The 17,500-nt window shown below is 20.6% G+C and overlaps 6 protein-coding genes across 6 annotated transcripts in view; 5 read left to right on the forward strand and 1 right to left on the reverse strand.

The window, feature by feature from the left end:
- The window catches only part of grlC (G-protein-coupled receptor family 3 protein 3), a gene marked incomplete at both ends in the record, with an annotated part of 2,488 nt that extends 453 nt beyond the window's left edge, over window positions 1-2,035 (forward strand). The window contains 2 exons of the mRNA XM_634970.1: window positions 1-696; window positions 782-2,035. The exon at window positions 1-696 is cut by the window's left edge and continues 453 nt beyond it. Coding sequence (XP_640062.1) covers window positions 1-696; window positions 782-2,035 — 1,950 coding nt within the window. The remainder of the gene's footprint in view (window positions 697-781) is intronic.
- Window positions 2,036-2,828: 793 nt separating this feature from the next.
- DDB_G0282463 (carbohydrate-binding domain-containing protein) lies at window positions 2,829-5,317 on the forward strand (the record flags this gene model as incomplete). Its single annotated transcript, XM_634971.1, has 3 exons — window positions 2,829-3,680; window positions 3,747-5,184; window positions 5,271-5,317. 3 exons carry the CDS (start codon window positions 2,829-2,831, stop codon window positions 5,315-5,317), a joined length of 2,337 nt encoding a protein of 778 aa, XP_640063.1.
- A 478-nt stretch (window positions 5,318-5,795) lies between these two features.
- On the forward strand, window positions 5,796-10,550 carry DDB_G0295771 (hypothetical protein; the record flags this gene model as incomplete). Its single annotated transcript, XM_002649099.1, has 2 exons — window positions 5,796-5,818; window positions 5,915-10,550. 2 exons carry the CDS (start codon window positions 5,796-5,798, stop codon window positions 10,548-10,550), a joined length of 4,659 nt encoding a protein of 1,552 aa, XP_002649145.1.
- A 205-nt stretch (window positions 10,551-10,755) lies between these two features.
- On the forward strand, window positions 10,756-11,184 carry DDB_G0282465 (hypothetical protein; the record flags this gene model as incomplete). Its single annotated transcript, XM_634972.1, has 1 exon — window positions 10,756-11,184. The coding sequence occupies one exon, from the start codon at window positions 10,756-10,758 to the stop codon at window positions 11,182-11,184; it is 429 nt and encodes a 142-aa protein (XP_640064.1).
- Window positions 11,185-11,654: 470 nt separating this feature from the next.
- Window positions 11,655-14,850, reverse strand: DDB_G0282761 (hypothetical protein; the record flags this gene model as incomplete). The annotated part of the gene is made up of 2 exons (XM_634973.2): window positions 11,655-14,382; window positions 14,840-14,850. The coding sequence occupies 2 exons, from the start codon at window positions 14,848-14,850 to the stop codon at window positions 11,655-11,657; spliced, it is 2,739 nt and encodes a 912-aa protein (XP_640065.2).
- A 1,039-nt stretch (window positions 14,851-15,889) lies between these two features.
- DDB_G0282467 (1-aminocyclopropane-1-carboxylate synthase) lies at window positions 15,890-17,341 on the forward strand (the record flags this gene model as incomplete). The annotated part of the gene is made up of 1 exon (XM_634974.1): window positions 15,890-17,341. The coding sequence occupies one exon, from the start codon at window positions 15,890-15,892 to the stop codon at window positions 17,339-17,341; it is 1,452 nt and encodes a 483-aa protein (XP_640066.1).
- Window positions 17,342-17,500: the final 159 nt, after the last annotated feature.

Below are 17,500 nucleotides of genomic sequence, written 5' to 3' on the forward strand. Positions count from 1 at the left end.
GGTAAAATCGGATTCGTTTCACCTGGTCAAGCTGCCAATAATAATGATTCCTTTGTTTATGCATTTTGGGTTGGCGCAAGACAAGTTAATCCAGATATCAAATTTTACTACTACAACATTGGTAATTACTTGGACGTTGATAAAACAGTTGCCGCCACCAATGATCTATTGGATATGGGTTGTGATGTAGTTGGTAATACATTGGATGATTTCTCCACTGGTGATGCTTCAATTGCCCGTGGCTTCCCTGCAATTGGTACTAATGGATTCCCACAAAGACATGTGTATGGTGAAAATGTTATTTATAGTTACTCTTACAATTGGACTAAATTTTTCTTACCAATTGCAGAGAGTGTTAAATCTGGTAATACAAATAACTCTCAATGGTATGCTGATTTCGATTTTGATGAAAATAAAAACTTTTACCATTTAGATTATGGTTTTGAAGTTAATCAAAGTATTCTCGATAAAATGAATACTGAAATTGATTATTTAAAAAGTACCGACAGAATGTCTCATCCATATTATTGTAATGAATTAATACCACAATACGCCAAAGAAAATAATTTAAAATTAGCCAATGTTACAGGTATCACTCTTCCAATTGGTTGTGTCACTCATCAAACATTTTTATCAATTAATAAACCATTCCCTGGTATGACTTATTTAGGTAATTATAAAATTAAATTAGTTGAAGTAAGTATTTTTATTTTTAAAAAATCATTATTTAAATTTATTTTATGATATATATTTATTAATTAATTTTTTTATAATTAAAAAGGTTGAATTTTCACAATCACTTCAATATGGTTTTTCAATTACAACTGGTGTTTTAATTGCAATTACAATTATAATGATGCTTGGTATTGTTAGATATAAGAGTACACCATCAATTAGATCAGCAAGTCCAATTTTCTTAAATTTTATATTGGCAGGTGGTATAATTGTTTATATTGGTATTATAGTTTGGGTTGGTCCAGCAAATGATCATCAATGTAATGCTAGACTTTGGTTAGTTACACTTGGTTTTTCAACATTAATTGGTAGTTTAGTAGTAAAGAATTTTAGAATTTGGTTAATTTTTGATAATCCAGAATTGAAATCAATTTCAATTACAAATTATCAATTATTCCCATGGGTTGGTGCTTGTTTAGTAATTAATATCATATTAATGTCAATATTAACAAGTGTGGGTGATTTAAGAGAAATCGATGCACAAGGTATTGATTCATTGGGTAAATATGAATTTATGAAAGTTTGTAAAATGAATAGTTCTGGTGCATCAACATTGTATACGATTTTAGCATATTTCGCAGCACTACTATTGGTTGGTGTATTTGTATCATGGAAGATTAGAATCGTAGATATTCAAGAATTTAATGAATCAAAAGCAATTGCAAATACATTATATGCTATTAGTTTTTGTTTATTCGTAATTGTACCATTAATGATATCACCACAAGATAAACAATCTGAAACCATTGTATTATGTACCGCTGGTTTATTCATTACCACAGCTGCTTTATTAATTATTTTCACTCCTAAATTCTGGAGAGTTTTCACATTAGGTGATGGTGGTACAAATGATATGTTTAGAAAGAAACAATCAAATGTTGCAACTGCTCGTGCTGAAAGTAGTAAAAGTTCAAGTGGTCCAAAATTAAATCGTAGAGGTAATTTAGTTTCTGATGATTTCACTGATACCGAAACTTCAATCTCTGAGAAAAAAGTAAATGTTGTAGCTGGTGCTGTACTAGCTGAATTCACTGATGATACAATCTCTGAATTTGATGATAATAATATTGAACAAGATAACGATAACGATAATGATAATAATAATAATAATAATAATAATAATAATAATAATAATAATAATAATAATAATAATAATAATAATAATAATAATAATAATAATAATAATAATAATAATAATAATAATAATAATAATAATAATACTAATACTAGTCAACCGAATGATGAAAAAGTTGAAGAAAAACAACAAAATGATACCGAAGAAGAAGATAAAAATCAATAAATTATATAGAATAATAAAAAAATATATATACCAATAACAATAACAATAAAAAAAAAAAAAAATTGTAAAAATAATAAAATAAATCTCAATTAGATTGTTAACATTTTTTTTTTTCCTCTATTTTTAATCCTAAAATTGGAAAATTTTGGAAAATGATAAATAATTAGCCCTGTTGACTTTTTTTTTTTTTTATGAGTTTTAATACTTTTTATTTTATATTATTTTTATATTAGTGCTACTTTTGTAAAATGTTTTATCATTTTTTCAATTTTATTTTTTTTTATTTTTTTTTTTATATATATATGTTTCTTTTAATATTTAAGTGATTAATAAATTACTGGTAGTTTTGTTGATGTCAATTTGGTGTAAATGAAATAAATCGACAAAAATAGAATAAAATTGTGCAATGCATCTTTTTTTTTTTTATTTTTTTTTATTTTTATTTTTATTTTTTCATTTTTTTATTTTTTTTTTTTTTAAAATTTTCAGTTGCCCCGATTTCAATTATGAATTTTTTTTTTTTTTTTTTTTTATTAAAATTTTAATTAAATTTCTTTTTTTTATTACTTTTAATTTTTTTTTTAATTTTTTAATTCTCAAAATTTTTTTTTTTTTTTTTTTGTTTTTTTTTTTAATATAGTTATACGTAAATAATATAGCTACATTTCTTTTTTTTTTTTATTTTTATTTATTTTTTCTCATATAAAAAAAAAAAAAAAAAAAAAAAATATAACCCAATCATCATACCCACACAAAAATAAAAAAATAAAAATAACACACCACACATATAAAAATGAAAAAAAGAGTAACAATTAGATTTTATGTTAAAAAGAAATTAGAATATGGGCAAAGATTAAAAGTATGTGGATCAGTTAGAGGATTGGGTAGTTGGAATTCAAAATCTGCCATCCAAATGAATTGGACAGAGAATGATTGGTGGACTGGTGAGTTTCAATTTGAAGCTACTTCAAATTTACCCAAAAACAACTTCAAATTAGAAACATCATCATATTATTTTAGAAATAAAAATCAATATCATAATAATAATAATAATAACAACAACAATGAGGGTTTTATTGATCAACAACAAATTAATAATTTATTTTCAAATAGTAAAAAACAAAATCATTTACCAAAATCATCATCATCCTCATCATCATCATTCTCATCATCATCAATTTCATCATACACTGTAGAAGAGGATGATTATTTTGGTAATAATAATAATAATAATAACAACTACAATAATCAAAGTGTAGACAATAATAGTTTCATGAATAATCAAATGTCATCATATGATGAAAATAATAATAATAATAATAATAATAATAATAATAATAATAATAATAATAATAATAATGGTTATAATAATGGTTATAATAGTGATACATTAAATTATGGATGTGGTGATGGTAGTTCAAATAGTGTAAATTATCAATTAAGTAATTCACAATCATTATCTCCATCACTTAAAGGTACATCACCACAATTGATCGAATTTGATTATAAATATATGTATGAATCTTATGATTGTCAATATTGGGAGAAAGGAGCAAATCATCGTGTTTCTTTTATGATGTGGTCAAATGATTTCTCAAATGAAGAAGAAGAAATTTATATTGAAATTAGAGATGAATATGAAGGTGTATGTATAACAATATTTTTATATATATATATATATTATTTATTTACTAATAATAATAATTAATAGGGTAATGAAGTTTTCCCAACATTAGATTATAGATCATTAAGTAAAGTATCATCACCACCATTATATAGTTTGGATGAATTATCATTAATCGATAGTAATAGTAATATTAATAATAATAATACAACATCAACACCATCATCATCAATAACAACTACAACATTAACATCAAATAATAGTAATGATGATTTGGTTGGATTACAATTTAAATATTCATTTTTACAACCATTGGAATCACAAATTATACCAAGATTTCCAGCACAAATTTGTACATTTGTTGTGATGGATGAAGGTGATTCTGAATTTCATTCAGTGAATTTAGTTAGTCAATTCTTTGGTACCGATAGTCAGAAATCATTGAGAATGTATCCAGTGACAAGAGCAGGATCATCTAATACCATTTGGATAGGTCAAATCTATTCACCACAACCAATGAAATTTGAATATCATTATGTTGTAACAAGTAGTAATAATCGTGGTATCTATTGGGAGAAAGAGAAACGTACATTTTCAACATCGAATTGTAATGATAATTTGGTGATCAATAATGATGGTATGATAAAGTACTCCGATGTGTCTGATAGTTGGGTGAAGACTGGTTTCGTGGGTCTATTGGAACAGGATTACAATTGTTCGATATCGTGTGTCGTTCAATTATTATATCATATAGTACCATTACGTAATATCATCAAGAATTTGGGTGGAAAGATTGGGTTCCCTTTCACCCAATGTTTGGCAAAGATTTTCACTTCAATGGAGATGGGATTCGGAACCACCGATATATCACCTCTACCCAATTCAATAGGGTCACAGGATTCTGCAGAGATATTGGATATCATTGTCAATGCTTTGATCGAGGAGATATCAAGAATTTCAAAGAATAATAATGATTACAGTTTGTCAATCGAGTGTTGTAAATTGTTTGAGGGTGAACAACAACATACCTACGTTTGTATCGATAAGGATGGTAGAATCAACTCTATGAAAACTAGTAATGAAAAGTTTGTAAATATCATATTACCAGTGAAAGGATTCAGTTCCTTGGAGGACTCGTTGGAGTTCTATAAACATAGTGAGGAGAAATCGGTGGTTGGCGATGGTAGCATCTATGAATCTATGAATGAGTTTGTAACGATTCCTGATATTTTAATATTCCAATTGGATCGTACAGATTATGAAAATAGAAAAACTATAAAGGTTTCAAATAATTTCAGTTTTCCAAAATCATTAGATATCACTAGTCATAATGGTGATAGAGTTAAATTCAAAATAGTTGGTATCCTTTGTCATTCAGGTTCTGACTTTTATGGTGGTGGTCATTTCTTTTTATTCATTCATCAAAATAATAAATTTTATAAATTTGATGGTTCAAATGTTTCAATTTCAAATAATCAAGAAGCAATCATTAATAATTTTGGTGGTGATTCAAATCAAACTGCTTGTATGTATTATTAAATTATTATTTTTTTTTTTTTAAAAAAAAAAAAAGATATTAATATATATATTTTTATTTTACTTTTTTTTTAGATGTTTTGATTTATCAAAAAATAAATCAATTAGATAGTTTTAATTAAATTGGGATAGATATTAATAATAAAAAAAAAATAAATAAAATCTTAAAAAAAAAAAGAAATAAAAATTTTTTTTTTATTTATTTATTTTTTTATATTTATTTTTAAATCAGAATTCATATTTAGATTAATAATATAATAATAATAATAGAAAAAAAAAAAAAAATAAAAAATAAAAAAAAAAATAAATTGGAAAAATAAAATTATTTTTAGTGGTATTCACTATTTTCATATCCATCAAAGATATTTTTTTTATTTATTTTAATTTCTTTTTTTTTTTTTTTTTTTTTATTTTTTTGGGGTTAATGCACCTTAATTTCATTTTTTTTTTTTATTATTATTTTTTTTATCATAAATGGTATACATTCATTAACTTTTTTTAATTTAATAAAATGAAAAATTTAAAATATTAAAAAATGTAAGTCATTTTTAGAATAAAATTTCAACATCTTTTTTTTTATTTTCTTTTTTTGTATAAAATATGTCTATTTTTATATCACATGTGTTTTATTTTATTTTCCAATAAAAATAAAAAAATAAAAATAAAAAAAAAAAAAAAAGTAAAAAAAAAAAAAAAAGTTAAAAAAAAAAAAAGAATAGTTTTCTAGAGAACAACACATATTTAATACAACCTCATACTACACACACAAAACACACACATAATATTAACAAAAAAAAAAAAAAAAAAAAAAAATTGGAGTTCCAAATAACACCAAACCAACCCACCGAATCACCAACGGATACTAAAACACTACCACCACAACCATCAACCCAATCTTCATCACCAATTATACAACCAATTCAATCATTTCAATACAATCAAAATCAGCAAACACAACAGACACAACAACAACAATTGCATAATGATAATAGTTTACTAAATTTAATTTCAAATTTTTTAAATAGTGTCCCATTACCAATTTCAAATGGATTACCATATAATCAATATCATTTATATTTTATTGAAAAGATAGTTGAAATGTGGATTCAAATTAAAATTACAACTTCACCAGGATGGTCTCCATCTATTATTCAATTTGAAAAATCAAATTTATTGAATGCTTGTAAAAATGTATTATTCAATTATCCAGATGTCATTAACCGTTTCATTTCTCAAAGATACTCTAGTGAAATTGATTATTTAAATTCAAAACTTAAAGAAACTTTAAATATTATTAATAATCAAAATCAAAATCATAATAATAATAATAATAATAATTTTGATGATAACCAACAAAAAAGTGAACCATCATCACCTTCAGTTTTACCAACTCCAATTGAATCAAGTACACAATATTATAGACATGAATATAATAGAATTCAATCAAACTACATTACTGTGTTTGAACAATTTCAACAGTTTAGTTTCTATTCACCAACTTCAAACTATACTATATCCAGTACTTCCTCTTCAAGTAGAACAATTTCACCACAACCATTTTTAAATAATAGTTGTCTTAATGACAATAGCACCCTCAATAGTGAAAATGTTAATAATAATAATAATAATAATAATAATAATAATTATAATAATAACTACAATAATAATAATTATAATAGTAATAGTAATAATAATAATAGTAATTATAATAATAGTTTTATTAATAATAATAATATTAATAATTATAAATTAGAAAATAATCAACCAAGAGCAAAAAGAGCATATGATAAAAAGAAAATCAAAGAGGAAATTGAAAATAGTTCAGATGAAAAAAAGAAAAAAAATTTTGAAATTAAAGGAGAAAATGAGATTTTGGAGAAAATTGATATTAATACATTGGAGAAGAAACCATACCAAGATATCTATAGAGTTGCAAAGAGTTTAGGTGTACCAAGATGTAAAAAAGAGGAGTTAATACAAAAGATTAAATATTTAATCTGTAAAAATAAATTAATAAACAATAACATTAATAATAATAATAATAATAATAATAATAATAATAATAATAATAATAATAATAATAATAATAATAATAATAATAATAATAAAAATGATAATAAAAAGGTTGACAACCAATTGGTTAATACTTCAAAGCAATCACAACTTCAACCAATACCACCACAACCACCACAACCACAACCACCACCACAACCACAATTACAATTACAATTACAACAAAAACAATATAAAGATCAAATAAAAAGAAATAATAATCATCAACAAATTTTAATAAGACAAAGAAATTCAAATTTACATAACCCAACAAAGAATCTACCAATTTCTAATATATCGAAGAATGAAAGTTTATGGTGGTTAGTTTTTAAGAATAGAGAAATTAATAGTAGGATATTCTCATTTATGCAAGTCGAAGCTCATAACTATCATGAATTGAATAGAGTTGAATGGATGATTGTAAATAATCATAAACAATTATTAATTGATAAAGTTTTAAAGAATCAATATTTAATATTCCCTCAAGCTTCAAATTTTAATGATATCTTTTCAATGATTTTTAAATTTATAAATCAAGATAATAATAATAGTAATAATAATAATAATAATAATAATAATAATAATAATAATAATAATAATAATAATAATAATACTAATAATAATAACAATAATAATAATAATAGTATTGATTATAAAGTATTTTATAAAAGTTTATTTAAAAACTATTCAAATTATATTCAAAATATAAATACAAAAGCATTCTATGCATTACAATTTAAAAATTTAATGGCAGTTCAAGTATTAATTGAAGATTATAATTTCATTCCAAATATTGAAATGTTTAATCATTTTTTAAAACAATCTTCATTTAAAGTAATTCAATTCCTTTTGAAAGTTTTATTACAATTTCAACAACAGGAACAAGAACAACAACAACAACAACAACAACAACAACAACAACCAAATAATACATCTATTCAATTACAAAAGATATTTGATAAAAATGAAATTTGGAAACATTTATATGATCAACATATTAATAGTTTACCAGTATCATCATCAACATCATCTTCATCATTACCATATTCATCAACAAATTTATTATCAAATTCATTAATTTCATCAATGGAAATTCCAACTATTAAAAAAAGATATAAAGTTATAAATTATTTAATTTCAACATTAGAATTAAAATCACCAATATTATCAAGACAACAAATTAATAATTTATTTAAAATATGTCCAATTGAACAACAATTTAAATTAAAACATTTAATTCAATCTTGTAATACAATTTTTAATTTAAAACATTCAAGTAATGAAAATTCAAAATCATTTTTATCATCATCAACATTATCATCATCATCATCATCATCAACATCAATATCAACATCAATTCCCATAGGAATTAATAGTTTTGAAGATTTACAAGATATAATTTCTCAATTTAATCAAGATCAATTAACTATAAGATTGGATGAATTTGAAAATGAATTTGAAAAATCATTAATTCAAAAGATGTTATTATTTTTTTTCAATTCTAATAATCAAGAGAAATCATTAAGATATATTTTACATTTTCAATCTGATCATTATAATTCATTAGATTCAATCAAACAATTTGAATCACCCTCAGATATTTTAGCATTAGAGTATGGTAATTTTGAACTTTTAAAAAGGTATTTCGATTATAAAATTAAGAATGAAAGTTTAATGATTGAAAATTTAGTTCATAATAATTGTTTTATTAATAATATAATTGATTATGATGGTAATGCTATCGATAATATCAGTACAGATATTGGTCTTCCAACAACAACGACAACAAAAACAACAACAACGACAATGAAATATAAATTATTTAAATATTGTAAATCAAAAGAAAAACAAATTAAATTTTTACAAGATTTAATAAATGAAATTAGAGTTGGTAATGTTAATTTAAAATCAAAGAGAATTTCACAACAATGTTTATTTAGTTTGGTGATTGGTTATGATTATTTACCATTCATTCAATTGGTTGCAAATGAATTGGGACAAATGATGATTCCTTACATCTATGATTTCAATTACAATAATTATATTAGATCACCATTGGTATTATCTTATATTTACAGTATTACAATTGGTACAATTCATTCAACAAATATTTACAATATAATAATGTATGGTAATATAGAATTATTAGAACATTTGGAATCTTTAATACCAGATAATCAATTCATTGAAATTTCACATAATAAATATAGTAGTATAGCTCAAACTTTACCATTAAAATCAAATGAAAGATTCTCAAGAACTTATAAATATATTATTGGTGGTAATATTATTATTGATAATTTTAGTAGTGGTGATAGTAGTGGTGATATTAATACCAGTGGTAGTAGTAATAATAATAATAATAATAATAATAATAATAATAATAATAATAATAATAATAATAATAATAATAATAATAATAATAATAATAATAATAATAATAATAATAATAATAATAATAATAATAATAATAATGATAATGATAATAATGATAAATTTACAAAGAGACCAAATAAATATTTATATGATAGCTTTTTATTTGATATGGTTTTAAAATCAATTAGAATTAATCCAACACATTCTTTAAAAACTGATCAACAATTAATTGATATAAAGTTCTTTATTGATAATACAACTTATGATTATAATCCATTCAATCCTAATGATACAGTGATCACTTTAAATCAAATCAAATTATTCAATTGGATATTGACAAATAGACGTTCAGATCTTTTACAAGGTGGTAGATGCAAATTATCAAAAAGTCAATTAACTCAGTATCTCTATCTCTCTGGTAATATGAATTTAATTTGGAATCATTGTCAATCACCAATTAATAAACATTCAACTTTAGCAACTACCTTTTCCCCAAATTCAACATTATTCTTTGACAATTCGGATTTACTACTTAGATCAATTGCTGTTAGATCCGATGTTTACACATTGTCAATGATATTCGATTCATTCTTTAAAGAGAATTATTATCCAAGTAAAGAAGAGAAATCTTCAATTCTTTATTTACTGTCGGTTGCTGCACAAGAAGGATCGATTCAAATTTTTGAATATTTATATTTAAATCATCCATTGGTCTTATCAAAAAAGTCACATAAGAAATCTTTAGCCTCTAGTTGGTATCTTCAAAGTGAAATTAAAAATCAAGTCATCTTTAAAGCATTATCAAAAGATCATTTAGAATTGGTCTTACTCTTATTGGAGAATTTTGAAATTACCCCAAAACAATTCCTAAATAATGTTATTCCAAATTCAATTTGTTTTTCATTTTTAAAAGATAATTATAAATAAATCTTATAATTATTATAATAAAATAAAAAAAATAAAAAAAATAAAAAAAATAAAAATAAAAAAAAATAATAAATAAATAAAAAATAAATAAATTATTTATTTATTTTTCATTATTTTTTTTAAATTATTTTTTTAATTTTTCAACACCACACACACATACAATTATTTGTAAATAAAAAAATAAAATTGAATAATAAAATAAACCATGGTACAATTAAATAAAGATAAATTAACAATTCAAATTATATCATTTAGAAATGTTATAATTTTTTCAGTTATTTTATTCATTGCAATTAATATTATACCAAAAGTTATAAATTTAATTATTAATATTTTTTATTTCACATTCAATATTATTTATTATTCTTTATACATTTTATTATGTATTTCAGTTATATTTGTATGGTTATACATTTTATGTGTATTAGAGGAATTATTTTATTGTTTTAGAGACACTTTTAAAACAATATCAAACTATCTAACAACATTTATAAAAAATAGTGTTTCAAATAATATAATTAATTATGACACTGATTTAGGTTATAAAGGACCATTTAAAAAAAATAATATAATCAATATTAACTTTTTAAAAATTAATAAAACTATTGAAAGAGAAATAATAGTTATTGATTAAAAATTTTAAAAATTAGAAAAAAGTAACAATTTTTAAACAAATAAAAAAAATAAAAAAAAAATAATATCCATTTTAAAAAATGCTATGGTTGGGGGTGGTTAAAATTTAATTAAGGTATTATATACAAAATATTTTTATTATAATAATTTAAAAACTAATATATCCAAAAATTAATATTTTGCAGAATTTCAAAATAATTGTAAAAAACAACTCAATTTTATTTAAATAACCAAAAAAAAGAAAGAACCAAATAAAATAATAAAAAAAGAAACAAATAAAATAATAAATAAATATTCCAAAAAAAAATAAAAAATAAAAAATAAAAAATAAAAAATAAAAAATAAAAGCATTAAAAATTCTAATCTTAGTAATAAAAATTGTAATCCTCTTACAACTCTTTACTTTTTTTTTTTTTATTAATTTATTTGAGTCTTATCTTTTTTTTTTTTTTTTTTTTTAATATTACAATTTTAATACAAATGATTGTTACTATAATGGAAATAAATTTTAGAATTTTGATTATGGATATATAGGTCATTAATTGATTGTTTGAAACGATTAATAAAATAATTGAATAATTCTAAATGATCATTATCAATAATCAAGGTAAATAATTCATTAATTTCGCTTGAATCTCTACTGAAATTAATTGACATAATTATTGAAAATTCATTATCCTTTTCAAATAATAATTTAAAAATTGATAAATGGCCAACCCTTGCAGAACTTTTTAAACAATCAAATAATAGACCTTTAAATACAGTATCAAGTAAATAACAATCTACATCATCGTTTTTTAAACCATAGTTTTCCATTTTATCATTTTTATAATTTTTCATTATTTTCACCAAAGAATCTGTGTCGCCAGATCTACCAATTTCTATCCAAACGAATTTTGAATTATTATTTTTAAAAAGTGATGAATTTTCTTCAAAATTAAATTTTTTAATATGATATAATAATTCAAAATAATGAATTTGAAATAAAATTAATCTTGGTGTTGATTTTTGTTGTTGTTGTTGTTGTTGTTGAAGTAAATTTTGTGTTGTAACTGATGTGTTGGTTGTGGTTGTTGTTGTTGTTGTCATAAAATTTATAATTGTTGATAAAGAATCTAAATTTTTAGGATCTAAAACTATTAAGTCTGATCTATTCTCTAAAACCCAATCATATATTTTCAAGTGAATTAGTGATAAACGTTTTAATTTAGAAGATGGTTGATAATGATTATAAGAAAATTCTGTATTTTCAATTATAAATTGTATATCTGATAAATTTGAATCATTTAAATTAATAATATCTGATGACCAACAATCCATTACAATTTTATCATATACATATTTAATATTATTATTATTGAGTATTAGTTGTTGTTGATTTTTTGAAATTACAAATTTTGACATTTTTATTATATTATCTTTAATTAAATCATTTGATAAAGTGTAAGGATAAACTGAACCAGTTGTAAAATTTATAATTATATTTGATGGTGTTAATTGTTCATATAATTCAATTAAGTCAATTCTACCAAGTTCCCATAAAATTGATATATTACAAAAGGAATCTGATGTTTCTATATTTGATTTAATAATCTTATTATAAATATATTTAAATACTTGTTTTGATTTAATAAATCTGTATATATTAAATATTTTAAAATTTTGGTGTTGATTCTTTTGTTGTTTCATTAAAAGTATAATTAAATTATTATTTTCTAATTTATTAAATGCCAAGTCAAGTAATGAAATATCATCATTCTCAACCAATAAATTAAATAGTATAGTGAAAATTGATGCTTGAGAAACTATAATATAATCACATAATGAATTTACAAATTCAATTTTCAAATCTTGATTATTACAATATTTAAATAAAATATTAGGATATTTAATAGATTTATAAATATTTGAAATTTCATTTTTAAATTTCATTACAATATCACATTTTTCATTATTTTCCATAATACTTGAAATTTTATTTAAAATATAATTTAATAATTGCCAATTACCATATTCAATTGCATTTATACTAATTGAAATAATATCACTATTATTATTAGTATTATTAAAAATGAAATGATTTAATCTTTTCTCATCATTTATTGATAATAGATAACAAAGGCTATATTTTCCTGAAATTGAATAATAGGTTTCTAATAATTCTTTTAAATTTGAATCAATCACTAATTCATTTTTAATTAATGATTTTAAGTTTTTACTAATTTTATAGTTATCCAATGTTTCAATTAATTTATCAAAATCCTGTTTTTGTTGAAGATCTTCTTGGTAAGAGTGGGTTAGACATTTTGGTTGCTCTTGTAATGATTGTAATAACCTAATTGAAATATAAGATTCAATTAAATTTTTTATTGTAAAATCATTTTGAAATGGACATACTGAAAAATTCTCTTTAATTACATCACTGATATATTCTTTATAAAATTCACTATTGTTACAATTTCTTATTAAATAATTGATTATTTGATATCTTTTTCTAAAATTAGTAGATCCATTAGTTATTGTTGTTGTTGTAGTTTCTGATGATAATTCAATCCAATATAAATCTGTTTTATTATTAAGTATTGATGTTATTATTAATGATATTATTTTCAAATTTCCAACTTTAATCGATTCATTTACTATTTCTTTTTCATAACCAATCAACCATGATGGTAATTTTAAAGAATAATTATTATTATTATTATTATTATTATTATTATTATTATTATTATTATTATTATTATTATTATTATTATTATTATTATTATTATTATTATTATTATTAATATTATTATTAATATTATTATTATTATTATTATTATTATTATTATTATTATTATTATTAATGCCAAAAATACTTAATAAAATTTTTAAACCAATAAAATTATTACATTTTATTAAATCTATTATTAAATTTTTATAATTTATAAAATGATTATTATAATTATTGAATAATGATTTATAAATTAATTCTAATCTTTCAATTTCTTTTTTTTTATTATTTCTTTGATTTTCTTGATTTTTAAAATTATTTTTTAAATATTTAATATTAAAATTATTAAAAATTAATTGAAATGATGAAAAAGTTGGAAAAACTAAATAATCACCTCTTTTAATTTTATACTCCAATAAATTAAACCATTGATTATTTATTATATATTCTACATTTATAATTTGATCATATTTTAATGATCTAATTCTATTTGTTTTTAATAATTTTAATATTTTTAAAAATAAATATTTATTTTTTATTATTTTAAAAAATAATTTCTCATTTTTGATATTATAATTTATAATTGTTTCTATCATAAATATTTATATATATAAAAAAAAAAAAAAAAAAAAAAAAAAAAAAAAAAAAAAAAAAAAAACTATTATTATTATTATTATTTATTTTTATATATACGTAATTTTATTTATTTATTTAATATATTAAATTTATTTATTTTTAATAATCCATTTTTAAAATGTAAAAATAGTTTTTGATCTTTTTTTTTTTTTTTTTTCAGCACTATATGAGAAAATCCTAAAAAAAAAGTTTTTTCTTTGAAAATTTATCCTTTCCCAAAAAAATTTTTTATTCACAGTTTTGTGCGCAATGCACAATCATGCGATAAAAGAGATTGAGTATGAATTTCATCCATTTTAAGATTAACTCCCATTTCATTTTTTATTTCATTTTTTTATTTTTTTTATTTTCTTTTAATTTAATTATTTTAAAAAAAAAATAAAAAATAAGAAAGAAAAAAAATAAAATAAAAATAAATATCCAAAAGTGAAAAAAAAAAAAAAAAAATAAAATTCAAAAACGGTGAAACGTCCTCGTGTAAAAAAAATAAAAAAAAAATAACCAAAAAAAATAAAAAAAAGAAAAAAAAAAAAAAAAGAAAATACACAAAATTTCTTTGGGTGTTAGTTTTTAAATAATTATTACAAATGGGGTTAATATTGGGTTTTATATAGAAATAAATAAATACCACAGTTTTCAATCGAATTTTTATTTTTAGTTATAAATTTTATAAAAAGTATAAATTTATAATTGCCAATCGGAAAATGTAACCACTTACTTTAAGATTACTTTAAAAATAATCTTTATTATAATTATTATTTTTTTTTTTAAATACTCAAAGAGAAAAAAAAGAAAATAAAAAATAATAGTTGATTAATTAAATAAAAAAAAAAAATTATAAAAATAATAATATTATAAAAAAAAAAAATAAAATAAAATAAAATAAAAATAAAAGACTTGTATTTTTTGTTTGTTTTTTTTTTTTTTTAATTAAACTTATTTTTTTATTATTATAATTTAGAAAGTATTAAAAATCTATTTTTTAATTTTCGTTTTACTTCATTTTTTGACAAAAAAAAATTAAAAAAATTGTCAAAAGAAAATTCGAAATTTCCATTGGTTCTGTTCTACCAGCGACCATTCGCAAAAATCATTAAAAAAAAACAAAAAAATAAAATAAATTTTTAATTCTTTTTTTTTTTTTGGTGAGAAATTCACCTTTTTGTTTTAGTTTGGACAAAAAATAATATTTAATTAAAAAAAAAAAAAAGAAAAAAAAAAAAAAAAAAAAAAAAAAATAGTCAAATCAATCAAAAGAAAAAAAAATAAATAAAAAAATAACACATATATACCCTTAAAAAATAAATATAAAAATATTTTAATATTAATAAAAAAGAAAAATAAAAAAAAAAAAAAGATGGATAATTATAAATCATTTTCAAAAAATGCAAAGAAAATTTTAAATTCACCGATTTGTAATAATAAAATGCAAACTGCACATTATACAGCAATGGAGAATTTATTTTGTCCAGAAACTAATAAAGATGGCTATATTAGTTTAGGGATTGCAGAAAATGTTTTATCATTTGATGTAATGAAAGATAAATTAAGTGTTGATCCAAATTTTTGTCAAAGATTAACTCAATATAGTGATATGGGTGGATTTAGAGATTGTCGTGAATCAATTGCAAATTTATTACAAAATCATCTATTTAAGTATAAACCAATAAATAAACCTGAATTATTAGTTAATTATAAACAAATAATATTGGCAAATGGAGCAACACCATTATTAGAAAATATATTCAATATGTTTTGTGATCAAGATGAGGTTGCATTAATACCATCACCAATGTTTCCAAATTTTATTCCATTCGCAGGTCAAAGATTTGGTGTTAAAATCGTTGGTGTTAAAAGTGAAGTTTATAATCATGATAATACTAATAATAATAATGATAATAAAATAATTGATTTCGAATTAAATTTAGAAGAGTTTGAAAAACAATATCAACTTCATCCAGTTAAATTGGTTGTTTTATGTAATCCAAATAATCCAACTGGTTATATATTTTCAAAGAAACAAATTAAACAATTAGTTGATTGGTGTAGAAAAAAGAAAATTCATTTATTAAGTGATGAAATTTATGCACTTTCAATTTTTAATGGAAATTATTGTAGTGGTACAAGAGAAGATAATGAAGATGGTAATGGTAATGACGATAATGATGATGATATTTTTGAAAAAGATGGTGCAAATTTTGAAATACCAACAAATTCATTCTCAAGTATTTATGATATATGTAAAGGTGATATGGGAGAATATGTTCATTTAGTATCATCATTTTCAAAAGATTTCGGATTGAATGGATTTAGAGCTGGTTATTTTTTTTCACAAAATCTAGATGTTCAAAGATATTTATTATCAACATCAAATTACTATTCTTGTAGTAACATCGTACAATCGGCATTAATTAATATAATAGAGGATAAGAAATACCTTTGCTCATTTATAAAAGAGAATCAAAAAAGGTTAACATCATCATATAATTTTGCAACTAAAACATTGGAACATTTTAATATACCCTATTTAAAATCATCTGCTGGTTTATTCATAACAATTGATCTTAGAAAATGTTTAAATAAATTACCATCATCATTAGAATTAAAAGATAATGATTGTCCATTTAAAAAAGAAATTCAATTATGGGAATTATTATTTGAAAATAAAGTTTTTTTAAATCCTGGAAAACTTTGTTACTTTGATGAACCTGGTTTTTATAGATTAATATTCACTTTATCAAATGAATTTGTTTATAATGGAATTGAAAGAATTTCAAAAGTTTATAATCAATTATTATTAAATAATTAAAAAATAAATTTAATTTAAAGACTACTACTACTAATACTACTATTTGTGTAAACACAATTTTTTTTTTTTTTTTTTTTTTTTTTTATTTGTTTATTTATTTATTTTATTTGTTTGTTTGTTTGTTTGTTTGTTTGTTTGTTTGTTTGTTTGTTTGTTTGT

Source organism: Dictyostelium discoideum (genome assembly GCF_000004695.1).
Source record: "Dictyostelium discoideum AX4 chromosome 3 chromosome, whole genome shotgun sequence".
Lineage (NCBI taxonomy): Eukaryota > Evosea > Eumycetozoa > Dictyosteliales > Dictyosteliaceae > Dictyostelium > Dictyostelium discoideum.